The 26,169-nt window shown below is 37.3% G+C and overlaps 3 protein-coding genes across 3 annotated transcripts; 1 reads left to right on the forward strand and 2 right to left on the reverse strand.

Moving 5' to 3' along the window:
* Positions 1–693: 693 nt before the first annotated feature.
* ube4a (ubiquitination factor E4A) lies at positions 694–11,746 on the reverse strand. The gene is made up of 20 exons (XM_079885130.1): positions 11,649–11,746; positions 10,861–11,028; positions 10,595–10,771; positions 7,085–7,197; positions 6,811–6,963; positions 6,510–6,669; positions 6,225–6,427; positions 5,927–6,118; positions 5,502–5,835; positions 5,275–5,401; positions 4,625–4,929; positions 4,405–4,537; positions 4,129–4,319; positions 3,947–4,047; positions 3,524–3,637; positions 3,146–3,320; positions 2,785–2,965; positions 2,443–2,590; positions 2,182–2,339; positions 694–1,837 (listed from the first exon to the last, which is right to left on the reverse strand). Exons 2-20 carry the CDS (start codon positions 10,985–10,987, stop codon positions 1,702–1,704), a joined length of 3,228 nt encoding a protein of 1,075 aa, XP_079741256.1. The 5' UTR covers positions 10,988–11,028; positions 11,649–11,746; the 3' UTR covers positions 694–1,701.
* phykpl (5-phosphohydroxy-L-lysine phospho-lyase) lies at positions 11,713–16,341 on the forward strand. The gene is made up of 12 exons (XM_079885133.1): positions 11,713–11,928; positions 12,040–12,158; positions 13,753–13,912; positions 13,985–14,059; positions 14,163–14,250; positions 14,334–14,450; positions 14,671–14,753; positions 14,836–15,061; positions 15,166–15,320; positions 15,434–15,523; positions 15,598–15,728; positions 15,854–16,341. Exons 1-12 carry the CDS (start codon positions 11,870–11,872, stop codon positions 15,901–15,903), a joined length of 1,353 nt encoding a protein of 450 aa, XP_079741259.1. The 5' UTR covers positions 11,713–11,869; the 3' UTR covers positions 15,904–16,341.
* nherf4a (NHERF family PDZ scaffold protein 4a) lies at positions 15,896–25,483 on the reverse strand (the record flags this gene model as incomplete). Its single annotated transcript, XM_079887122.1, has 11 exons — positions 15,896–16,546; positions 16,622–16,828; positions 17,822–18,016; positions 18,339–18,535; positions 19,178–19,382; positions 19,482–19,618; positions 22,294–22,501; positions 23,798–24,003; positions 24,106–24,170; positions 24,363–24,390; positions 25,468–25,483. The coding sequence occupies 11 exons, from the start codon at positions 25,481–25,483 to the stop codon at positions 16,514–16,516; spliced, it is 1,497 nt and encodes a 498-aa protein (XP_079743248.1). The 3' UTR covers positions 15,896–16,513.
* Between the last annotated feature and the right edge of the window lie 686 nt (positions 25,484–26,169).

The following is a 26,169-nucleotide window of genomic DNA, read 5'->3' on the forward strand; positions in this document are numbered from 1 at the left end:
AATTATTGTGAATTTTAAAGAACCACAAACACAAAATTATAATAAATCTCTGAAAGCCTTTGACTTTTACAAAAAGTTTTAAAAAGATTCAAAATAATTTACACATCAATGCATTTTATTTTGGGAAATTTTAAGTACAATACAGATTTTTTTAAATTTTATTTTATTGCAATAAACAAGCCATAAGCACAATTAATATATGATTTTAAAAAAAGTTGAAAAAAATAAAATTAACATCAGTGAAGCATGCTGTTATTTGGGGCAGTTCAATTTATTAATTTGACAGAATCATTCATCTAATACCACTATAGAAAATTTGGTTGTTCTATTTTCAAGAGGGACATGTTAGCATGTACATTATATAACTACCGCCTATAATGCTATTAACTCAAGTTCAGTTCAAGTTATTTAATTGTGATTAAAAGAGACAAATGAGTGCATATGCACAGCTCAACAAACAGAAATATGACTACTTAAAGCATTCTGTTTGCTTTTTGAATTCATGGGGCCAGATTTATTGATTGGATGAGAGGTCTTGAGCGTATGAGCGAACAAAGAATTTAGAAAGACTTAGAAACAACTAACTCACTGAAATGAACAATTCAGTGAAAATCAAAATGCAGATATACCCTACATAACTTAATGGGTCGGTCTAATGCAACTCTCTCACAACTGAAGCCACTGAGTGGACAGTGTCCTATCAATGTCATCTTTTAAGACAAATGTCAGTAGCAAGGTCCATCCACCCAAAGCATGCAGTTTTGCAACAGTTAACAAAAGGGCATGATGTCACTCTGCATGAGAGGAGGTCATAGGGCTGACTCAGCAGTCAAACAAGTCATTACTCGGGACATATTGCGCTGTTAAAAGACGATGGATTCTTGAAAAATGTACAGGAATATATCCAAACATTTCAACAAGAGCTCAATATTCTTTACGAGTCTCATAAAAGTGCATATTATAGCAAATGCTTCTTGAGTTTCAAGCATAAAATGTTCATAATGAACAAAAGAACGTGTTCCTGACCAGCCCAAAAAGAATCTGACATATGACTGCCGCATTACGGAACACAAATGCCTATAAAAACCAATAGGTACAACTATGAAACTGAAAGTCTGTGGAATATAATGCTGATGATCTTAGCAAAGTATTCGATGATAGTTTAATCTCTTTTGCAGCCAATATTATCCAAACTCCTTCCTCCTTAATACCAAATGAGGCCACAACTCTTCTTCCTTAATATCAAACAAGGTAAACTGCTTATATTCTAACTTAAAAAGTTAACAAATAAGCAATGCATATAAAATATTGCATACATATGAATTAAGTCAGAGGTAGGGCAAATGCACAGAACAGGTAAGCAAACCTTATACATGTCATCATCTGTCTATAAACCAAAGTTTCATTTCCCACAGTGAACAGCTTGGAAAGGCAAAATGCAAAAGTTTGAGTTCTATCTACAGAGACCTTGAGCGTCAGAGAAGTCTGAGAGAACAGATAGCCGAATATGCTACAGTATTATGGCATTTTGAGATTTGCATTTGACCTTTGAGGAGCACACCAACACCATAAATGCAGACGTGCTCCTCCAAATGTGGTTAAGTGTTCTTGTTTCAAAGCAGTATGAAAGATGCCAGGAACATCTGAATGGCTTAGTCATACAGAGCATGCCTGGGTGCTGGGGGAGGGGAGTAATGTGGTTTAGCCACTGGGTCCCATTTGCTGGTTGCTTTGCGTATGATCAGCAAGCCACTTCATGATCTGTTGCCTGAGCTCTTCGTTAGGCCTTATCTGGTCCATGGTGAGCGGACTGCGGTTGAAAGGGTCTGTCTGGTCACTAGAGCAAAAAAGACAAGACCAACACTGGTATGGGACTTTTACCTAATCAAATAGCAGTTGTGTTATTATAAACGTCAACCAAAACTATTAAAACAGTTTTCTGTAAAGCGGAAATAGATAAAATATAAATATATGATGTTAACTTTGCAACTGTTAAAGTACTAAAATGACTAAACCTAAAATAAAAATATTAAAGCTATATATAAATATAAAAAACGAATAAAAAAGACAAAAGCTACTAAAAATAATAAAAGCTAATCCAAAATATCAATAAGCACTATAATAGTATATAAATAATCCTAAAATAACACTGCTGTCCGTAATGTTGTATACATGGCTCACCTTAGTAAGTGTCGTGCTATTGTCGAACGGTCCACTGTGACGTTTGAAGAAGGTAGCAGCACCGGATCAAGCATCAAGGTAGACATGATGGGATCCAGGAATTCATCCGGAGCATCAGAGTAGGTCTCCTCCTCTTGCTGATGCCTGTCTGCAAGGGACTGAAGGAGACACAGAAAACCAACAAGATTACCATAAACACACTCATGACTTCCTAAGAAAGGTGTATATCTAAGAAAAATATGCATAGCGATTAAAATCAACCTTAATTTTATCTGCTAGGAGACTAAAAGATACAATCATTTCGCCAGGCTTGTTGATTTTCTTGAGGACGCGGACAGTTTGGCAGAACAGAGTGGGCGAATATGACCTTCCATCCTTTGGGACGGTGGCGCAGAAATTTTCTTCATCTCTGTGGCCAAAAAAGCATTCATAATAGTTTACTTAGTTTAGTTAATATTATTCTCAAATAAATAAATAAATTCATGCCCGGTTTCACAGACAAGGCTTAAACCTAGTCCCAGACTAAAATCCATGTTTGATATAAGCCCTGTCTGTGAAACCAGGCCTGAGAGTAAATGTTAAATATACAAACAAAGAGCCTACCCCAGGTTTAGGTAAATAGTACAGATGTCTGACACTAGCTGCTGGGGCTTGAAGTCGAATTCACTGAAGTCTTTCACCTTCAGGGCGCCCATCTTGGGGCCTACCAGATGCTGCAAAAAGTAGTTGAGCATCGAGATGATCCTCTCAGCAAGAAAGGGGTGAACAAAAAGACCTTTAATTTCTGGAGGGAAAAATAAATATGTTATTTTATATTCTCTGCTCAGAGTTCTTCTCTCAATAATTATTTCAAACCCTTCTGTTCAGGTCTAAATTGGTCAGGTAGTTTATAACCCCCAAAAAATGAATAATAATTCAGTGATGTTAATATTTTAGTGCATTTGGTTTCTTTCACGTCTCTTACCAGATGTGAGAAAAGCCAAGGTGCCAATGGTCTCATTTGACATGATGTTGTGGAAGCGACCCAGCTGTCCAAACATCTGCAGACTAGATTCTTTCTCTCTGCGGGCGTCAGGGGCCAGACTGTCCCACTCTCCCCGATCCCTCTCCAGCTGGAGGATTTTGATCTTACTTAAGTACTGGAAGGAACAGATGCATTTGTGAGTGACACATCTTTAATCCGTCAATTAAATGTTTCCTGATATCAACCATATAGAGGTTAATATATATTGATGTAATTAAACAACCAAGCTAACTTGAACAAACAAAATCTGTTACCACCAGTGTAAATAGTTTGAATTTGCATAAAACATAAAAGCAATCTGCCTTTGCAGACAAGTACCTGTATAGCCTCGTCAAGTAAGAAGATGGCATCATTCATGAGGAGATTGAGAAACCTTAGGAAGAGTGGCGGGTTCATAGCTTCAAGGTTTTTAGAGGCATAATCCGCAAGATGCTGTGAGGAAACAATTTTTTATTATTTTGTTGGTAACACTTTACAATAAGGTCTTATTTGTTAACATAAGTTAATGCATTTGCTAACAAATTTATTTTTATATTTATTTTATTTCATATTATGTTTTTTTTTTTTAACTAATTAACTAACTATTTATTGATTGTATGCTGTATGCTTTTCTTTTTCTTTTATATTTTCTTTTCTTTTTTTCTTTAATTTAATTTGATTTTGTTTAAGTAAATCTTTAACAAAATTCCAAAGCAACATAATATATTATTTATAATAATAAAATGTCTGCCTGGTTCTCACCTTAATGCTCTCCCTGTAACTCTCTTCTCCCCACATGTACTTTAGAATGGCATACATTGGCCTCCTGTAATTAAACTTCTGCTCAAACTGATGAGGATCACCTGAGGAATAAGCCATAGACAAAATCTTATACAGGCTGTAATAATCAAATAAACTAATTAAAAAAAACTTCAGAAACTGACCAGTGAACTCTATATCCACAAACACTGTAATGAGGGCTTCAGCAAGTTGGGGTGCATGCCGATATGAGCTGAATGCCCTTTGGCGCTGGAACATGATGGGCTGGGTAGCGCTAGGTGACAGAGTCTCCATATGGGGCATCACTGCCTCAAGAACCTCTGCCAGCTTTGCCCGCAAATGAGGATTCTTCATTCTGTGAGTAAATATCCAAGAGTAAACAACAAGCCACATGGCATGCACAAAACACGTGAGAAACTCAGCATCACTCCGGCTCACACCTATCAACGTTGCCCATGAACACAGTGATGAAGGTCAGGACATGTTCTAAGCTTTCCGCAGAGGACTCCAACACCTCGTCAGCAAAGCGGCGGAGGAATATGAAGAAATCGCCCATGTTTTCAGCAAAGAACTCTGTGAAAGAGACAGGAGATTTGGTTTTCAAAAAATTGCAATGACTGCCAGGGTGTTTACTCAAAAGGAAAACAAAAACGGGGATACCTGGCACAAAGCACAGCAGGCTGTTCTCCAGTGCAGGTAAGGGAAAGGTAAGCGGGATGTGTTCAGGGCCCTGGTTGCCCAGGCTGAGCTGAACCAGCAGGGCGGCGCAGGAGGCTTGGAGGTTGAGGCAGTTTTGTAGCATGGCGGGCTGCGTGGTAGCAGCCTTGGTTGAAAGATAGACTGTCATAAGGCGTTCAAACTGTTCCCGTAGCTCTGTGGCTGGGCCTCCACTGAGCTGCGTGTCCCGCCACGTCCCCTGGAGCCGGTGCAGAGACTGATTCATCTTCACCATCTGATCATGAAGTCTGACAAACAAATACCATTAAAACATATGTTTATTTTCAGCAAATCAGTGTGTTTCCAACAGAATGCTGTTTTAGCCCCTGCATCCACATGACTGGTCCTAACTACATATATTTATATATATTTATATATATCTATATTTTTTATTTAATATATACATAAAAAAGAGTGCCCTGCACCCACTAGTAAAAAACATCAAAGATTATATCTGGTGTCTGAATAATTTTTGGTTTGACTGTGTGTGTGTGTGTGTGTGTGTATATATATATGTATATGTATATGTACATTATATATATATATATATTCTATAATAAAATTGTCATGACTCTTTCGTAATGGAATGTTACCTATGGAAGCCCAGGTACAGGGTAAGTTGTGTAAGGATGAGGTTTTCTGTGAGAAGGCTGTATGATTGGGCAAATTCAACCGTTTTTTGAGGGGGCACAGGTATCAGACATGTCTCCTTGTCCAAACCTGTAGAGGAAAGTATAATTAGTTTAGATGGTTATGTCTGAAAAGAAATAAGAAAAAAAGTGTTAGTAGTGTTTAATAAGGTGGAGCACAGGTAGCTCACCTCTTGCGTGCACGTTTCTGTTACGCCTCTCTTCCTCACTCAGCTCCTTATGCAAGCAGTACGTGGGGTTAAAGGTCAGGAGTTTGGGGGAGTAGGGTCGAGAAAACGGCTGGCAGAGCTTGAGCAGGGCAGCTCCCAGATTCAAGAAGAATGCATCCGAAGCAAACATTTGGAAGAATATCTCGGGCATCTGGTTTGCCCAGATTTTTGCCCGCCCCATGTTGGCCTGCAGGCAGCCACCCAGCCACGAGAGCAGCAGGTGGCGCGTCTCGCTGGACTGCTGAAGCAAGTTTTTCAGAATCTGATACAGCTTATCATGAAACTGCCCCATAAACTAGCACATGGAAAGACAAGAAACGAAAGGGGTTAGGTGGCTAGTTTCATGTCACAAAGCCTGAAAACCTTTTTGTAAATTTTGTGCTCACCTGGTGAATATTCGACTCTTGAACCTTCATTTCCTGTGGGCTGGAGCGAGAAGGATTGAGGAAAAAGCCATGGTTCTCAACCACACCAGGAGTTTTCAGCAGACATGAAATATTCAGGATCGTTCCCAGAAGTGTTTTCTGATACTGAATCCCACTGTTAGGATCTTTGGGCTGACTGTGCTCCATTAAAACCTAGGATCAGATTATTATTATCCAAAAATATTTCAGATCTGTATGAAAAGAAACTGCAGGTATCAAAATGACATTTTGTAAAGCATTACGAGCATTGAAAACGAACCTTAGAAATATCCTTTTGCCGACAGAAGTACAGGAGAATTTCCAGGTAGGAATACAGCAGCAGCTGACAGAGGTCTAAGTCTTTGACCCGGCCTTGGAAAATATCAAACACTGGCACCATAACCTCCCCGAAGGTTCGCACCTCTTGGTCACCCAACAGAATAGCGATGACCTCATCCAAAAACTCCACAACTTCCTCAAACTCTGCAAAGACCATGACACAAACAAATGGAATCAGTTCAGGACCTTCAAACATATCATATGACAAATCAAATGTGACACTTACGGGCTCCTCTCACAGCCTCCAGCAACAGGTCCAGAAGCTGCTCATAAACATTCTGACTGATGTAGATCTCTGGGGTCAACAGTACCGTGCGGGCATTGGACAAAGTCAGGTTTCTGCAGCGAACAGCATACGACAACAGCTTCTCCGGGACTTTAGTGACCTGTGTTGTTTTGAATTACATTAACACATTTAATCAGTCACAAACAGTGAGTACGAGCATAAACAGTGCAATGAGCAGACACATTTCATTCTTTTGGCACAACCATTTAGGTCGACAAAGTATAGAGTCTGCAGAAGATACCTCCTCCTTAGCTCTCTGGTAGCAGGCATAAAGGTACGGTATGGCACGTTTCTCCCCAGCATCACGATCTGCTGAGAGATTCACTACACTGCAGGAGGTCATGTAAATGAGATGGTTACCTGGCTCTTGCAAAAGCAGCCTGTTGAACAAAGCCTGGAGGGGGCAAATGAAGGAATATTATTCTTATTCAAAGTTCATAATATACGTGGGAATGTCTGTCTACACTGTATATTACACAAATTTGGAAAAGAAAGACACACTTAACATATTGTACCTGCTCTATGGTGTCCATGTTAAGCCAGTCCTGGCCATCAAGATCAGCGGCCATTTCCTCAAGGTATACACAGCGTGGTGGGATGCCATTACCACCTCTTAGACTGGGGTCACCTGGAAAGATATCAACCAACATGGATCATTACAAGCACAATATCTTAATACAACAGTAAATACATTCTTGGTGCATATTATGAACTCACATATTCACAACCATTTAAAAGTTTGGGCTCGGTAAGATTTTTCTATGCTTTTGAAAGTAGTCTCTTATGCTCATCAGGCAGCATCTATTTGATAAAAAAAACAGTAAAAACAGTAATTGTGAAATATTGTTACAATTTAAATGAACTGTTTTCTATTTGAATATATTTGTAAAAGAATTTGATTCATATGATGGCAAAGCTGAATTTTCACCATCATTACTCCAGTCTTAAGTGTCACATGATCCTTCCGAAATCATACTAATATGCTGATTTGCTGCTCAAGAAACATTTCTTATTATTATCAATGTTGAAAATAGTTGTACTGCTTAATATTTTTGAGGAAACCATTTTTTTTTTTTATGAATCTTTGATGAAACTTTAAATAGAAAGTTAAATCTTTTGTAACATTATATATGTTTTTACCGTCACTTTTGATCAATTGTGTTCTGAGGAAAATCATTATTTTGAAAAACTGACAATAGTGTAGCATTAAGAGCTATAAGTGCCTCAGACATCACGTTTTCAGAACGCCTCTTTCAGCATGACTCACACAAACTCTGTTAAAGATTTTAATAGCAAACAGACCAGCGCGATGGACAGTAGATAGATGTAGAGGATAAAGATAAAGACACAAATGAAAGCAACATAAATGATGTAATCGGCCAAACTGCAGTGGATGAGGTCATCTGCAGCACTGCCTGGAAAAAGCAAGTCATTGTGATACAATCACCTAAACTTAGATCATCGAGAAATTAGTAATTTACTATAAACAATCTAATGTTCCTTTCTTCCCAAACTATCTAGAAGTACACTTGCATACGCATGAAATGGACCAGTTACAGAAAGCATCTCAAAAGCAGTGATTCACAGCTGGTAGGTCACCATGACCCAAAAATGGTCACTTCTGATAACGTCATGGACAGCAGGGGGAAACAATTCTACATGCAAATAATAGCATAGCAATAATAAATAATAGCATAATAGCAATTCTGAAAAAAATGGATCACGTGTTCCACAAAGATTTGAAGCAGCCAGTGTTTCCGCTACATTCATTCTGTGGTGGCTGGCCGCCACACCAAAAATCATCCCGCCACGGCTACAGCTTCTCAGTGAGGTCCGATATTGTGCATACTATTGTGTTATTGTTAAGCTTGTCGTTAAGTTAAAGTTAATGGAAATTCATTTCTCCTCAGTCATTCTCCATTCAGCATTCAAACAGCGCGTCGCGTTCGGTTACGACAGTATGAGTGACGGAATCTAAAACAAAAATCCAGAAAATCCCACTGTATGATTTTTAAGTAATTAATTTGCATTTTATTGCATGACATAAGTATTTGATACATCAGAAAAGCAGAACTTAATATTTGGTGGAGAAACCTTTGTTGGCAAATACAGAGATCATACGTTTCCTGTAGTTCTTGACCAGGTTTGCACACACTGCAGCAGGGATTCTGGCCCACTCCTCCATACAGACCTTCTCCAGATCCTTCAGGTTTCAGGGCTGTCGCTGGGCAATACGGACTTTCAGCTTCCTCCAAAGATTTTCTATTGGGTTTAGGTCTGGAGACTGGCTAGGCCACTCCAGGACCTTGAGATGCTACTTGCAGAGCCACTCCTTAGTTGCCCTGGGTGTGTTTCGGGTCGTTGTCATGCTGGAAGACCCAGCCACAACCCATCTTCAATGCTCTTACTGAGTGAAGGAGGTTGTTGGCCAAGATCTCGCAATACATGGCCCCATCCATCCTCCCTTCAATACGGTGCAGTCGTCCTGTCCCCTTTGCAGAAAAGCATCCCCAAAGAATGATGTTTCCACCTCCATGCTTCACGGTTGGGATGGTGTTCTTGGGGTTGTACTCATCCTTCTTCTTCTTCCAAACACGGCGAGTGGAGTTTAGACCAAAAAGCTCTATTTTTGTCTCATCAGACCACATGACCTTCTCCCATTCCTCCTCTGGATCATCCAGATGGTCATTGGCAAACTTCAGACGGGCCTGGACATGCGCTGGCTTGAGCAGGGGGACCTTGCGTGCGCTGCAGGATTTTAATCTATGACGGCGTAGTGTGTTACTAATGGTTTTCTTTGAGACTGTGGTCCCAGCTCTCTTCAGGTCATTGACCAGGTCCTGCCGTGTAGTTCTGGGCTGATTCCTCACCTTCCTCATGATCATTGATGCCCCACGAGGTGAGATCTTGCATGGTGCCCCAGACCGAGGGAGATTGACCGTCATCTTGAACTTCTTCCATTTTCTAATAATTGCGCCAACAGTTGTTGCCTTCTTACCAGATGCTTGCCTATTGTCCTGTAGCCCATCCCAGCCTTGTGCAGGTCTACAATTTTATCCCTGATGTCCTTACACAGCTCTCTGGTCTTGGCCATTATGGAGAGGTTGGGGTCTGTTTGATTGAGTGTGTGGACAGGTGTCTTTTATACAGGTAACGAGTTCAAACAGGTGCAGTTAATGCAGGTAATGAGTGGAGAACAGGAGGGCTTCTTAAAGAAAAACGAACAGGTCTGTGAGAGCCGGAATTCTTACTGGTTGGTAGGTGATCAAATACTTATGTCATGCAATAAAATGCAAATTAATTATTTAAAAATCATACAATGTGATTTTCTGGATTTTTGTTTTAGATTCCGTCTCTCTCACAGTTGAAGTGTACCTATGATAAAAATTACAGACCTCTACATGCTTTGTAAGTAGGAAAACTTGCAAAATCGGCAGTGTATCAAATACTTGTTCTCCCGACTGTATTATAATACTTAGGGGAGGTTTAAACACCTGCAGCAAGGGGGCGTGGCCCATGGGAATATCACTCATGGGCGACGCCCCCTCCCCCAGGGTAAATGGGCCTGCCACCACAGCTGAAAAAAATCCTAGAGGAAACACTGGAAGCAGCACAACTGTTTTCAACACTGATAATAATACTAAACGCTTTACTAAAAGCACCAAATCAGCATATTGGAATGATTTCTGAAGGATCATGTGACACTGAAGACTGGATTGCTGATTGCTGAAAATTCAGCTTTGCTGTCACAGTAATAATTAAATTTTTACATATATTAAATAGAAAACCGTCATTTGAAATTGTAATAATAAAATATGTTTTTATTGCATTTTTGATCAAATAAATGCAGCCTTGATGAGCATAAGAGACTTACTTTTTACTTGTATGACCTCAAACTTTTGAACGGTAGTGTATATTTATGATTATATAGGAAACTGTGTTAACACTATTCAATGCACAATCAGCAAATACTTATAGATAATGGGACATGTAGTTATCATAACAAGTAGTTGTTTAACACTCACTGTTGTCCAGAGTGATGAGGAAGATCCTCTGGATCATGTGGTTGACGTTGAGCTGCTCGCAGAGCTCCTGTCGTGAGCGGAAAGATCGGCTGATCTCTGCCACCGAGTCATCATTTTCATCTATGCTGTCAGACACAGAATTTTCTGACTCAGACTGGCTCTCTCCTGAATCTACAGCTGTAGGGATAAACAATTACAAAGTGCCATCAAATTAATGTTATCCTGCAAGTTTAATGGCAGAGCAGTGCTTATTACCAAAACCTTACATTGTTGCTCAGCTTGATGCCGTTGCTTTTGGCCGGATGCAAACTGTTTTGCGTCAGCAAGAGAACTGAAGAGTGCTGCAAAGGGGTTTTTGGAGATGTTCTGATTGTTATTGCCCTGGTCTGTCATTTCCCTGGAGCACGTCCTCCATCAACAGGTGTATTTATAGCCTACAGGGGAAAAAAATGTGTGAATTACATCAAGCATCTAATCCATGTCCCAAGACCAGCTGAGATCCATCTAGGTAAATCATAAACTCTTCTATGCTCATTGCAAAAGGGTTTGCCTATATGAATGGGACACTGTATATTAAAGAGCCAAATTATTCCCTTTTTATACTCTTCTGATGAGTCACTAATATAAACGAACTAATTATTTAATCTGTGAGTCATATTTAAGCAACAGGAGAGCAGAAAACAGATTAAGTGACCTCACAATAACCAACTTGACTGTTTAATAGGGTCAGGCATGCTAACTTGCTACACATACGTGACATATTAATTGCAGTCAGGAAATCAGATTACTATAGACAAACACTCAGTGGTCTGAAAAATGCGTAATGAATGTTAACCTTGATAAACATGAGTTTAATAGCTGTCAGATCTCTTTAATATATCTCTTTACTGACTGTCAAGTGTCTTAATCTAGCTGAATAACTAGCAACGTGCTTAGCAACTGACAGCGCGCTGGTAATACTGCTGATACACAGCAACTCAAGGCAAAGTTAAGTAAATAATACATTAAATAGCAGAAGTACATTGCTATATATCAGTGTGGATGCATGCCATACCTAGTTTTGGGTTGAAATATGGTAAATCTGATGTGGTTCAGTACTGCAGCTCCAGGTCGTACTCGGTGTGTGACGTCATCAGAAATGGACGATACACATACACCGTCTAGTGTCTGTCTACTCTAAGGTTTTTTTGTTGTTGTTTTTTTCCATTTCTGCAGTTCAAAGGTATCTAGGGTGTAACAGTCAGCTGTAGCAGAAGACGAAACCGTATCGTTGAAATGGCGCTGGAAGTTTTTCACAAAGACGAAACTCTGCAAATGCGGAGGAAGCTGATTGGGTAAGTTGGATCAAATAGTACACGTCGAGCTGTTAAGGCCTGGTGTTGTTTGTAATTATAATAAGTGCCCATTTTAAAACAGTTCTGATTAAATACTCAATGTCTTTTCAGAGAGTCCTGCAGACTATTTTTCTCCCATGATCCCGTGAAAATATTGAGAGCACGGGGTCAGTATTTATATGATGAGAATGGCATGCAATACTTAGATTGCATTAGTAATGTTCAACATGGTAAGGAAATTTTAAAATTATGTCATTCATGCTTTATGGGTATCTTAAGTGTCATTCAATTAAAAAAATTTATGTATATATATATAGATGTGCATATGTGTGTGTGTATGTATATGTGTGTGTTTGTGTGTGTGTGTATATATATAGATATATATCTCAGAGAGAGAGAAATTCCATGTTAACTTATAAAAGTAGTCAAAAAGCAGTCCGTAGGTTTTCCTCTTTGTCGCCATCTCTGTTCGAAATCTGCAATTGCAGTTATTAGTGGAATTATCAACTTTATGTGGGTTGTGCCTTGGAAAATGTCATCTGAACGAGCACATCCACTTTTGTTCTGACCAACTAAGGGAAAAATAGCATTGCAGTAAATCACGCTGATTAAATCTAACGATCACTTACCAGCAGAAAAAAAGTTCACGCCACCTGTCAAAAGCCCTTCTGATATTTATCCTTGTTTTTGCATGGGCCCGGTTGCAGTCTCTTTTTTTCTGTAGCCACTCCTAAGTACTAAGTCTTTTGCATTTTACAACGGGGGAATCTCCAGTTGTCATTGGTGATTGTCGTTTGAACCTTTCTGGATCTGCCATCAAATTGATAAGTTTAATTATATCAAGTGCTGTGAGAAAAGGCTATAAATCTCCACCTCCAACATCCTCACATGCAATATAGCCTACTAGCCGAGACACAGATGTGACGTAATGACGCAAAGACATGCTTGAATTTCCCACCAGTACCACTGGAATTAAAAACATTATTACAAGCTTACCGTTTAGAATCGAGCTAAGGCAAGCAGATCGTTTTGAACACTGGCTGGTTATGTACTTGCTCAAAAATGTATTTTGGATAATTTTTAACCCAAAAAAGTTACGGACTGCAGCTTTAAATAAAACATCATACACATACTATACAGTTCAGTAAGTTTTTGAAAGAAGTCTCTCTCACCAAGGCTGCATTTATTTGATCAAAATACTATAAACAGTCCTATTGTGAAATATTATTATTATTATTTAATATTATTAAAATTTTAAATAGCTGTTTTCTATTTTAGCACATTTTAAAATGTCATTTATCCTTCAGAAATAATTCTAATTTACTGATTTGGTGCTTCTAAAACATTTGTATTATTATCAATGTTGAAAAATGTTTCTTTGATAAATAGAAACTTTATTTGAGATAGAAATCTTTTAACATTATAAATGTCTTTGCTGTCACTTTTGAATTTTTAATACTTTCTTGCTGAATAAAAGTATTTCTTTCTTTCTTTGATTCAAAAAAGTCAGAACACATTTATAATTGCAGTCAGTACACATCTAGAATTTATAACTGAAAAAACTGGTTTATTTGTAATGCAAATGAAGTATATTTCTTGACTCTCCTACAACGTTTCTACTTCTACGCTTCTACCATAGTTAATGTTCCGGTAGTAAAACCATGATAAATTGTCATAAAATGAATGCTTAAAGAAACATAATCAGCTCTTGTCATTATCCCACTGATTTTTAAATAGGCTTTCCAGAGCACTAGAGGAAGTGTCAAGTATCATGATTACGAATCACGGAACCATGATGACACTCGATGCATCTTGTCTTTGCAGTGGGACACTGTCACCCCAGCATCACTCAGGCCGCTGCTGCTCAGATGGATCTTCTCAATTCAAACACTAGATTCCTTCATGATAATATAGTGCAGTACGCAGCTCGGCTGGCAGCCACACTGCCAAAGAAGATTTGTGTCTTTTATTTTGTCAACTCAGGGTAAGTAACTGTTTATTCAGTTTAAAATAAATATTCAGTGAAATCTTATACAGATACTGTCTTCTTCCAAAGTTCAGAGGCTAATGATCTTGCTTTGAGACTGGCCCGTCAGTATACCCAACACCAGGATGTCGTCGTGCTGGATCAGTAAGATTTCAAAATGTGAAATTTTGAACAATTATGATTCTTATATTAGCAGATAATGGCTACATCAGAGTTATTTTCATGTCATCTTTACCTGCCTCTCCAGTGCATATCATGGACATGTCACCTCACTCATCGACATCAGCCCGTACAAGTTCCGGAAACTAGAGGGACAAAAAGAATGGGTTCATGTGGTGTGTACAGGACATGCAAACATCTTTATAAACCAGTAATTAAGGCTTTTTGCTGCATATCCTACTTTCTTGCATATCTACAGGCACCTCTCCCTGATACTTACCACGGTATTTACAGAGAAGATCATCCTGACCCAGGACAGGCTTATGCAGACACCGTGAAAAGTCTAATTGAAGAGGCACATAAGAAAGGCCGCAAGGTATGGTGGAAAAAAAATCAGTCATTAACGGAAAGTTAAATATTTTTTACTAAAATATACTGACTATCCTTCTTAAAGCGTTTTTAAAAGTCTAATTTTTTTGTCCATACAATGAAAGTCAATGACGTCCAATGTTCCTTTAGTTTGGAATGACATTAGGGTTTAGTAAATGATGGAAGAATGTAATTTTTGATGAGCTGTCCTTTTAATTTGTCCACAGATCTCATCTTTTTTTGCTGAATCTTTACCCAGTGTTGGTGGCCAGATCATTTTTCCAACTGGTTATTGTAAAAGAGTAGCAGAGTAAGTATTTTTGTTAATGTAATTGAGTGTCCTCTTTTTATTCAGAACCTGCTGAATGAAGCTGCTTGTTTTTCCCCCTCAGATACGTTCGTGAAGCAGGAGGGGTTTATGTGGCAGATGAGATTCAGACGGGCTTCGGTCGTGTTGGGAGTCATTTCTGGGCTTTTCAGCTTGAAGGTGAAGACTTCTGCCCTGACATTGTGACTATGGGCAAACCAATGGGCAATGGTCATCCGATTGCATGTGTGGCCACTACAAAGGAGATAGCTGGTGCTTTTACAGCCAATGGTGTGGAGTACTTCAACACAGTGAGAACCGTTATGCTTAGAAATAATTTTGTCCTAATGACTGTAGCTTTTACATCCTTTGTAAAGTGAGTTTAAGTAATATTTAACCTTTTTATCCCATGCAGTTTGGTGGTAACCCAGTATCCTGTGCCATTGGTCTGGCGGTGTTAGATGTGATAGAAAAAGAAGACCTCAGAGGCAGTGCTGTGCGTGTCGGAGGTCATCTTAAACAGCTGCTCCTTCAGCTTCAGACTAAACATCAACTCATCGGAGATGTGCGGTAAATATGAAATGCAGAAAATCTGAGACCTCATCAAATACTGATACTGTAACATCACGCTATAATCTCAAAGAAGAAAATGAACAGATGTGTCTTCTGTTCTTTTTTTGCAGTGGTGTTGGACTGTTTATAGGTATGGAGCTAGTTAAAGACAGAGTGTCCCGAAAACCAGCAACAGAAGAAGCAGCATATTTTGTTCGAAGGTACTGACAATTTCTCTTCTTTCTCAGCTTTTTGCATTTATCTGATAACCAAATGCACTTTCTGATTTGTTCAGGCTTAAAGAGGAGCGTATAGTTATTAGCACCGATGGACCATGGGACAGTGTCATCAAATTCAAACCTCCTATGTGCTTCAGTATGGAGGATGCTGAAAGAGTCGCTACGTGCTTAGACCAAATTCTCAGAGGTTGGTAGTAATTTAACAGTTAATTCAGCATGTGGTAACTTAGTCTGACTCTGCAACTGCAATAATTTTGTTTAAAAATAATAATAATTAAGTGAGAAATTAACTATTTGTCTTTGGACTTACAGAATTGGAGGATACCCACCAAAAAGAGAACTGTGGAAAAAGTCAGGTTTAAAAACATTCTGAGAAAAATTTATTAATGTAGTGCATAAAGCAAACATTTTACATTTGAAAATGTTTTGAAATAAATAATCTTCATATGATTTACATTCTTGAATATACATCTGTTTATATTAAAAATTCAGTTAAAATACTGAAAGGTGAAAATTTACTCATGCTACAGATCTGTCATTGAATACTTTTGAAATAAAACTTTTTATATTAACATGAAATCACACCTCTATATGCAAGTTTACAGAATGAGATGTAAACAAGATTTCATTGTGCTTTTATACTTTACAGTCATACAACAATATAAATCACTTTGTGTAAACCTGATTGAACACAAATACTCTATAGCCTCTATATAATGCTTTATATTACATTTGTACTCAAATATGTGTTGTGACTGGATTAAAAATGACACTAATAATAAATGTGGTTATTGACAAGCAGATTTGCTTTTTGTTTTCCCCTTTGTCAATATCTTTGCAAGACATAAGACAATCTTCGTAAGTGCGTGCAAAGCATTTGAAATGACTTTTTAAAAAAAAGAATTAACATTTTACAGAAATTGTTAAATTAATAAGTTAACAAAATTAATGTTTTTACCTCGTTATATTAATTCATACAAAATCATCTTGTGAAGCATCTGGAACCTGTAAAACAATGTTTAAATTTTAAAAATAATCCTAAAATTACAAAATACATGCATGTGTGTGAGCGGGTCTCACCTTGTTTGAACTTAAAGTCTGGCTGGTGTTTCTCAATTTCTCATATCCAATTCCCTCCACGACTAGCAGACTGAGAGGAGTTCCTCCCTCTTTTATCAGCCTCACTACTTCATCAAAATACTCTTCCTCCACATTCCGTCCATTCACCTCTACCACCACATCCCACTCACACAGCCCAGCTCTCTCTCCTGCACTCCCCGCCATCACCTATAGACAAGAAGGAGAATTACACATATCAGTTTTTCATAGACTTGGGAAAGCATATTTATTTAAAGCTTTAGTCTGTAATTTTTTTCAATGTTAAAGCTAGAATTTTAATTTTTAGGTGAACTATTCCTTTAATAAGCAAAGACAAATATAAGTCAAGTTATTTTCTCTGAAAGTGTAAACATTGTGGTGATATCAATACTATTCTTTTTATTTGAGCATCCCAACCCTGTCTTAGCCAATGGCATGAGTCTGGGGGCAGGACTATCATCTGCCTGACCAATGGCATATGAGGGGCATGCTTAATGAGACTTGTGTGAAAACATTGTCATTTTTGCTATAGAGTGCTGCAGGGGTGACATTTTTATAGGCTAAAACCTGGAAGTGAATTAGCATTTTAGCACTTCCGGTTCAATTGTCCTAAATACAGTGGTTTTTTTGTGGTTAAATGCCTTGGTTCAGACAAGCCCAAGATTTTTCTCAAGTTTTTTGCTACAACATACAGCAAAATACATAAGTGATGCCCCTTAAATTTTTTCTTATCTTGAAAAAGGCATTTGCTAACAAGTGTCTAATTGGGACTAAAGAACCCAGACAGCAACATAGTGTTGGCCCAGCCAGATCCAGGCCACATCTGGTGCATGTGGATTCAGCGCGTACCAGATGTGGGCCGGATCTGGGCCGACAATATGTTGCTGTCTGGGAACTTGTCGATGATATTAAACTTTGTGCATTTAGGCTTCAAAATTCATAAAAGGTGTGTTCTTTTCATTATGAACAAAACATGTAAGAATTATAAACTTGTACTGGTCACAGAGCTTCTTTTCTGCAATAATCCAAAAGTCAAAGGAAAAATCCAATTGGGTTTTTTTCATGGGAAACAGGGAGATGTTAACTTCCTGGTTGGCCTACAAAATTACATCATTACTAATGAACATTTAAGACATTTAGCAGATCTACCAATAAAATAATAACTAAACTGAGCAACAGTACCTGGCCAATATACGTCCCAGGCTTATTTTGAACGCAGCCTAGGTTGAAGCCAAATCCCAAGCCCTCTTTTTGAAGCACACAAAGTCGAGGGTTTGCTGGATTTTGGTGTCCCTCATGATGTAGTGGGGGAGGTTTAGAGAACTGTTCCCTTTTTGGAATCTGGTCTTCATAGAACAGCAATGGAGAAATACCCAGCTGAAGTGGATCAAATAACAGACACCGTCTCAGTGATAATTCTAAGCACTACTGCAAGAATAATGATTCCTATGCTATGTAGGTCACAGCGACCCCACCCATTCCCTGGGGTCCATGTCTGTTCCACACATTTATGATTCATTTAATTTTTAAAACACCTGTTTCGATGTGTAGCATAAGAATTAGGAGCATGAACTTAGGCTCTTGGTTAGCCCTCAGGGTCAAATGTCTTCAATCAGAGGTAAAATATGTTGATTTAGCAGCTGTTCGTTCAGCAAGTGTGTTCTCTGTATGAGCATGTGCATATGCGTGCATTAAGCACCTGTGTGTAATATTCTCTGCCTGGGATGGAGATGGTGGTTAGGGTGACCTGCTGGCCGCTTTGCCGTATTTTGCTGACGATGCCCTCATGCTCTGCATCCTCCACCTGCTCCCCGTTTACCGCTAGCACAAGCTCTCCATCCTCCATTCCTGCGTTCTCAGCTGGGCTACAGGGGTCGATCTCTCGTAATACATGAGCTATAGAGTCAATATATCACAAAGTGATGGAAATATACTGTATACTGAAATAAAATGTCTACAGTGTTTCTGGCTAGTACCACATTTGACTACTAAAACAGGGATTTTAAATGCCATAGACCTGAAGAGAAACATAAAACTATGGATATCAAAAATAAAATAACATCACATGATGTCCAACCAGTCTTTGGAATGAAATAATGTCAATTTCTGTAAGTTTTAACAATTATTTACTGTACTTCATTCTTACGTTATTAGTAATTAAATATTAATATAAATATTTATTAACTGTATAATATAATTATTTAATATGAATATTATTTAATTCATGTGTATTTTTTTTTGTCATTTATATTATACTTGTACGTTTAATATTTATGTTTAATAATACATATTAATGCTTCTAAAATATTTATAGTAATTATTTATTTATTATTATTACAGATCATTTTAGTGCTTCGACTTAAACTTATTTCATTTAGTTGCCAAGACAACATTTTTAATTTAATTTAATTTTGTTTTCCATAAAATGTTTAGATTTTTTTTTAATTTTTACTTAATTTCAGTTAACAAAAACTTTTAATAGTTTTAGTTTTAGTTAATAATAACTCGGTGATTATGAAAGAATCAGTCATTTCTTACCAATACGTCCAGATCGTAACTTCTCTTGCCTTAAGAGGAACCCGTATCCCTGTGGTCCTTGAGTCAGGTGTAGTGTTTTTGGTCTGTAGGGTAGATTATGAGTTTTGGCGAAAGCGGGAATTATGGGTAATCTCAAGCGATTATAACTCTCTTCACTCCTGCTGTCAATTACCAAGACAGTCACATGGTCCTCACATTTCTTCACCTGATGGAACAGAGTGGAAACTAGAAGCTCTGTGGTCCCTAAAACTGAACATTTTGGAGATTACACTGTAATGAAGGTATCACATATGACTACACTTACCATTTTTGACAGCGCTGCATATGTGAGTGCTGAAATCATGACTCCGTTGATCCAGATCAGCCTGTCTCCATTCTGGACTCCTGCTCTCTCAGCTGAACCATCAACCACTGGACTGAGACGATAACGGCCTCGCTTACCTACTCACATATTGAATGAACCAGAGCTATCCACAATGATCCATGTATACATACACCATGCTGAAACATTCCATGAAGATGTGCATCCACTACTTTTTTACCATCTCATCTAGGGGATAAGTTTCTCATTTAGTATACTTTGACATCTACAGTATGTATCTATCTATCCATCCATCCATCCATCCATCCTTAAAGCAACTAGCTGACAGTCACATTGTTAACTACATGGCACAAGTTGATTGGTTCTTGTCTGCAGCCAATTAGTTTGTTGCTCAACATTTAAATAGTTGGTCAGTGTTTGCTGTAGCAGTTTGCAGCAAGCTTTTTTTTGGTGTTGCCATTGTATTTTTATCACCAAATTTAGCGACATTCTCATTGTTGCTGCGACTTTGATTTATGTTTTGCGACAAGGAGCTATTTTGGCTATATTTAAATAAAATTAGCAATGTTTTGGAGATTTTTTTATTTTGGGGAATTTAACTCACTGGTTGGCCACACCCTGCCGTGATCTCACGTTAGCGCTCAATCAATGCCATGAGCCTGCGCACTGACACAGCAGTATGAATGGGGGAAAAGGTTATAATGATAAACAATATAATGTTTATCAGAGCTTGGCAGAAAAAATATTATATTGTAAGACAATATTTGTCAGGGTTCTGTCACTTCTGTCTAGTTTATATCTTGGTTTGGCGACAGATCTCTGACACTCCCAGTTTGTCACGTTTGTGTTATAGTCCTGTTTGTTGTGAGCACATGGCTTGTCATGTGTTTCCTTGTGCCATGTGCTCTCCTGTTCATTGTCTAGCCCCTCCCATCTTGTTATCTGATTAGTGATTCAATTGCCCCACCTTCCTCGTTACCCTCTTTTGTTTGTTTCCCTATTTATTCTCCCTGTGTTTGGTTTTCCTGTCAAAGTTCAAGTTGAGATGCCTGTCTTGGTTTTCTCCCTCTGGGTAATTTTGTTTGTATTTTTGTTTTATTTTACCAATAATTAAAGGTAATTGAAGACCTTAATTAAAGATCCTTCATTTCCTGCACTTGAATCCTCGCCTCACCTTTATTCCATCCGTGACAATATTAGACAGATCATGAATATATATACAGGTGCTGGTCATAAAATTAGAATATCATCAAAAAGTTGATTTATTTCAAGAATTCAACTTAACAGGTGAAGCTAATATATTATATAGACTATATTATATATATTACATGCAAAGTGAGATATTTCAAGCCTTTATTTGTTATAATTTTGATGATTATGGCTTACAGCTAATGAAACCCACAAAATCAAAATCCCAAAAAATTAGAATATTACATGAAATCACACAGTAATTACACAGTGATACCATGGCCATTGAACCAGGTTTTGGTTCTTTTGGCAGTGTGGGCAGGTGCAAATCCTGCTGGAAAATGAAGTCAGCATGAAGTGCTCTGAAAATGTCCTGGTAGACGGCTGCGTCGACTCTGGATTTAATAAAGCACAGTGGACCAAAGTCCTCTTTTCTGATGAGAGCAAATTTTGCATCTCATTTGGAAACCAAGGTCCCAGAGTCTGGAGGAAGAATGGAGAGGCACACAATCCAAGATGCTTGAAGTCCAGTGTGAAGTTTCCACAGTCTGTGTTGGTTTGGGGAGCCATGTAATCGGCTGGTGTTGGTCCACTGTGCTGTCCACTCAACGCAGCCGTCTACCAGGACATTTCCAGAGCACTTCATGCTTCCTTCAGCAGACAAGCTTTATGGAGATGCTGACTTCATTTTCCAGCAGGATTTGCACCTGCCCACACTGCCAAAATAACCAAAACCTGGTTCAATGACCATGGGATTACTGTGTAATTACTGTGTGATTTCATGTAATATTCTAATTTTCTGAGATTTTGATTTTGTGGTTTTCACAAGCTGTAAGCCATAATCATCAAAATTATAACAAATAAAGGCTTGAAATATCTCACTTTGCATGCAATGAGTCTATATAATATATTAGTTTCACCTGTTAAGTTGAATTCTGGAAATAAATCAACTTTTTGATGATATTCTAATTTTATGACCAGCACCTGTATATATATCCTAGTCTGTCGTAATTTATGGCATTTAAAAAAATGCACACTTCTGAAGGAGTTCTGAAACAATTAATCAAATGGAAAATAATATAAAATAAAATGTGTTCAAGTTTGCATACTTGATCTATTTTTGAGTTGTCATGAATGGGTGTGCCAATTTTATATATATATATACATACACACATGCTTTTTGTTAAAAATTGGGAATTTTGAGGGTGGTCCTAGAGATTTTCAAAGGGAGGGGTTTGGTAAAACTGCTCTGAACCCCTCCACCTTCCACAGCTCAACTTGTGTAGATTGGCTACGTGTAATTTCATATATGCTATTTATTCAGCCGCAGTATGTATTACATGCAGATCTATTCCACCAATACCAAATATATTAACATTGTCATATCCATTACCATGCTAAACTCTTGTCATGATAGAAATGTTTTTAGTGCTTTTTATGTTTTTTAGATGTGCCCTCTTTTATGAAAAGTCTTGATAAACCAAAACTTGTTATGTGAACAAAATTGTACAAATCTTAAACTAGTAATCTTAAATTAATAAATGAAAAAACGTCATCAATCTAAGCTTCAAACACATGTTTAGTGCAATAGCAAAAGGAGCAGTACCTTCAATGGGAATGATGCTGAGGCCTAAGCCGCTGCCAGGCTCTTTAGTGATGTAACATAACCGTGGGCGAGAACAGCCCTCTACGGGATGGTAAGCTCTAGCGAGCAACATGAGGTCTCTTCCCTCCGAAACTGCAAACTCATAATCCTGAGCACTCAGCACTAACAGATATAGTTTCAGCCCAGACGCCTGCACCTTCAGCACCACCTGAAAACAAGACACAAGGTTTACACTTTATTTTGAAGTGTCATTGTTACAGTGTAATTATATATTTAAGTACTGAATAATATTAATTAACAACATGTACTTATACAGCCCTAGGGTTAGTGTAGTATTAGGGTTTGGTTGAGGTTTGCATGTAATTATGCATCATTTACTGTTATTATGGTAATTAAAGTACAGGTAACAATGTAACAAGGACACTATAAATTAAAGTGTTACCGACACAAGTTCCAGACAAGACTGAGTATACACAGTATACAGTAGGAAAAACTTTACAGTAAGGTCACATTAAAGCATTAAGTATTATTAACTAGCAAAAAGCAATACATTTGTTACAATATTTGTTAATCTTTGTTATCTGTTCATTGTTAGTTCATGTTAAGTCCATTAAATAATATTAAAATAAAGCTTTAAGGTTAGTTAAATACAACATTAGTTAAATACATTAGTTAAATACATTAGTTATATACATTAGTTATACATTAGTATATTAGTTATGTTCAGAGTCTTGTTTGCTTTGTTTCAGTTTCCTGCCTCGATTCCTCATTAGTCTCCTTGATTAGTCATTTTGTTCAGCTGTTTCCTAATTAGTTCCCTTTGTTTGTTCCATGTATTTAAGCCCTGAGTTCTAATAAATTATATTTATAAATTTTGTTAATAATAATAATTATATGAATTATATTATACTGTTATATTTACTTAATTATATTTAATTAAGTTCTATAATAAATGAGTAAATGTTCAAATTAATAACAATGCTATTAATTTTATTAATAAAATGCTTTGTAAGTATTTTTCATTGTTAGTTCATGTTAAGTAATGTAGGCTAGTTAACTAATCTTAAACAAATTGAACCTGATTGTAAAGTGTTACTGGTATGTTCAATAAAAAAATTATATAATTGTAAATTTTGCAGGATGAATATTGTTATAAAATATGTGAACATTGGAAGTCTATTGTACCTTTAGGAACATAATGATAGCGTCGTTGTTTTTTCACTAACGCTCTGGAATACTTGATTCTCATTGGTTAATCATGTAATATTTCCATAATATTTGACGTCAGCCATGGCATTGTGTTGTAATTTTGTAGTTATTGTATAGGGACAAAAATGATTTGTGTTCCAAATCACACATTTGCAACAAACATGATGGTGAGTAAATAAGGAGAGAATTTTCGAGTGTTGCGCATCTACTTGCCAATATCATTTGTATTCCAGTGTCTGTGTGTTTAATTCACAGAATACAAAGGTCTCATGTTTGCATAAGGAAGTGCTCTCACAGTTGAGTGCTCCTTGTCATCCACAAAGTCCTCATTGACCTCCAAAACACGGTCCCCCTTCCTCAGCCCAGCCTGCTCTGCACTGCTCCAAAGCTCCACCTGCCGCACCACATGTCCCCTGCAGCCAGTGTCCTTGCTCAGGTAGAAGCCAAAGCCCTGACCCTCCTCCCGCTTCAGAACACACAGCCGCGGATGCACATCGGGCTCTGGGGACATTTAATCCAGCATGTCAAATCTCTTTTTCTTTAAGCCAGTTAATGATCTATGAGTTGCTGATTGGATAAAAATTATTAAGGAAGTAGCCTAACCTTTGTCATCCGAGATCACTAAAGCAGGGTTGTCAATCCCTTCTTTCGGGTTGAAGGTGAACTTCCTGTGGAAAACATTTGCACTGTGCTGTAGATATTTTTTTATGAAAATAAACCAAAAATAAAAAAATGTCGTGACTGCAGGGTAAAGAGTCATTAAGAATGTCTCAGTGCTTATTGTTGTCAGTTAGTCATGTAGGAAAGGGTGCAAAATTAGGTCAAAAGGTCACATTTAAAGAGCATTCTGAAGAACTTACTTTGGTAAATCTGAGGCATCCACTGGATCTGTAATAGTAAACAATTCAAATATATTCATAAAAATAAACCATGCCTAGAAAAAAGGTACAAAAACTGTCGGGGTGGTACCTTTAAGGTACTAATATACGCTCTTTAGGGGTAAATAAGTTGCAAAGGTGCAACTTTTGTTACGGTACGGCCCCAGTGACAGATTTTATACCTTTTTTTTTCTGTGTACTCAAAATATCATGATGTGTTAACTTTTAAAGACAAGTGAAAGAGTCTTCAATACAGTTTAATATTAACCGTTGTCCAGTGGTGTGTGACTGGCAACCAGAAACTTGCTTTTTTTTGCAGAAGACAAACTATTTTCGTGAAATACTTCAATGGAAGACATTAAGCCTTTCTAAAAATGTTCTGAATAAACATGTAGCACACAATATTTTATTTTACTCATTTCCATAGATTCAAAACCACTATACAGTTTCTTAACAGGGCTTTGTTTTTTACAATATTTGCCTGCGAGATGCACTGCAAGGACCGAGCTGTTTTACATTAAAATAACACTCAGGAGTTTGCCTTCACAGAAATATGATTTAAAATCACACAGTCAATCTGTACAAAATACTGACAAGACTTGAGATCAGAGTTCAAAAGGAAAATCTTTAGCTGACCGGATTCAGGGCTTATTTTTGTCTGTACTTTCATTTTAAAAACTTTAAAAAAAATAAAAATGATTTGCACAGAAGTAGTGAAGAAATCAGCTTATTTATATAATTGTAACTCTTTGACTGTTTAAAAACGTTTTGAAAATCTTTAATGTTCCAAATTCTTAGATTAATGTAGTTTTAATAGTGTGCATCAAAAGAAATAAAGGGATATATATATATATATATATATAACTATAACACTGCTAATATCATATAATACCTATCCATCTATCATTATTACTACATTCGCTTTTTCTCTAAGACCTTTTTTATACAGTAAAGGTTGTCGATCTCCACTGGTTTATAAAAATAAACCCTATTAAAAGTTATTTTCTAACATTTACATTACAGGCTGCGCAATCACTGCAATAGAATATATTGTTGTATATACATAAATATATATATGGTATATTACCTGTGGTGACTCTCATGATCCTGCTGAGCTCTGGGCTTCGTAAAGGGTGCAAGGTACACATTTAAATGAAGCATTACAATGCTTTTGTCAGTATGGCTCCTCCTTGTTCCACCAGGAGATTAATATTTAATCTCAGGTTTATGAGACAACTGCCATCATCAGATGAAGGAAGTATTACATAAACAACTGTAATTAAGACCACTGACTCCAAACTCCCCAAATAAGCTTGATTGTTTTTGAGATGGTATGAGCAGCCTCTTTTTATTGAAAGTCAAAGCAATACAGTATGACAAAGTCTTACATCAGCACTTTTAGTTTTATTTTGAATTTCGGTCATTTGTTAGTACAAACATTTTTTCAACAATAGATTGTTAATATTGCAGAAGCATCTAAAGGCTTGTCTTTGTTAACCTAGGTTAAACCTTGTCTAGAGCACCATTTGACACTCAAATATTGTGTAAAGATTTTACACAGAAAGGTTTGAGAACTGTGAACGCACATAATTCATATGATAACAAGGGACCCTAAATTCTCCCTGAACACAAATGCAAAGGAAATGGCTTTAAATGCCAACATTTGACATCATGCAACAAGGTTTTTTTTTTCAAGTAGTAATCTGAAAAATTCTGGAATACCATATATTGATCTTTCCCTCAAACAATCAAATAACACACATTTGTCACAGTGTTTTCTCAAAATAAC

Source organism: Squalius cephalus, assembly GCF_949319135.1.
Source record: "Squalius cephalus genome assembly, chromosome: 11".
NCBI classification, from domain to species: Eukaryota; Metazoa; Chordata; class Actinopteri; order Cypriniformes; family Leuciscidae; genus Squalius; species Squalius cephalus.

Excerpts from the sequence above, each read along its gene's own strand:
- phykpl (XM_079885133.1), top strand. The coding sequence starts at position 11,870 with ATGGCGCTGGAAGTTTTTCACAAAGACGAAACTCTGCAAATGCGGAGG. Across the intron at positions 12,159-13,752 it reads CATTAGTAATGTTCAACATG|TGGGACACTGTCACCCCAGC; the intron begins GTAAGGAAATTT and ends TTGTCTTTGCAG. Across the intron at positions 14,754-14,835 it reads TATTGTAAAAGAGTAGCAGA|ATACGTTCGTGAAGCAGGAG; the intron begins GTAAGTATTTTT and ends TTTCCCCCTCAG.
- ube4a (XM_079885130.1), bottom strand. The coding sequence starts at position 10,987 with ATGACAGACCAGGGCAATAACAATCAGAACATCTCCAAAAACCCCTTT. Across the intron at positions 6,670-6,810 it reads ACCAGAGAGCTAAGGAGGAG|GTCACTAAAGTCCCGGAGAA; the intron begins GTATCTTCTGCA and ends AAAACAACACAG. Across the intron at positions 3,321-3,523 it reads TACTTGACGAGGCTATACAG|TACTTAAGTAAGATCAAAAT; the intron begins GTACTTGTCTGC and ends TGTTCCTTCCAG.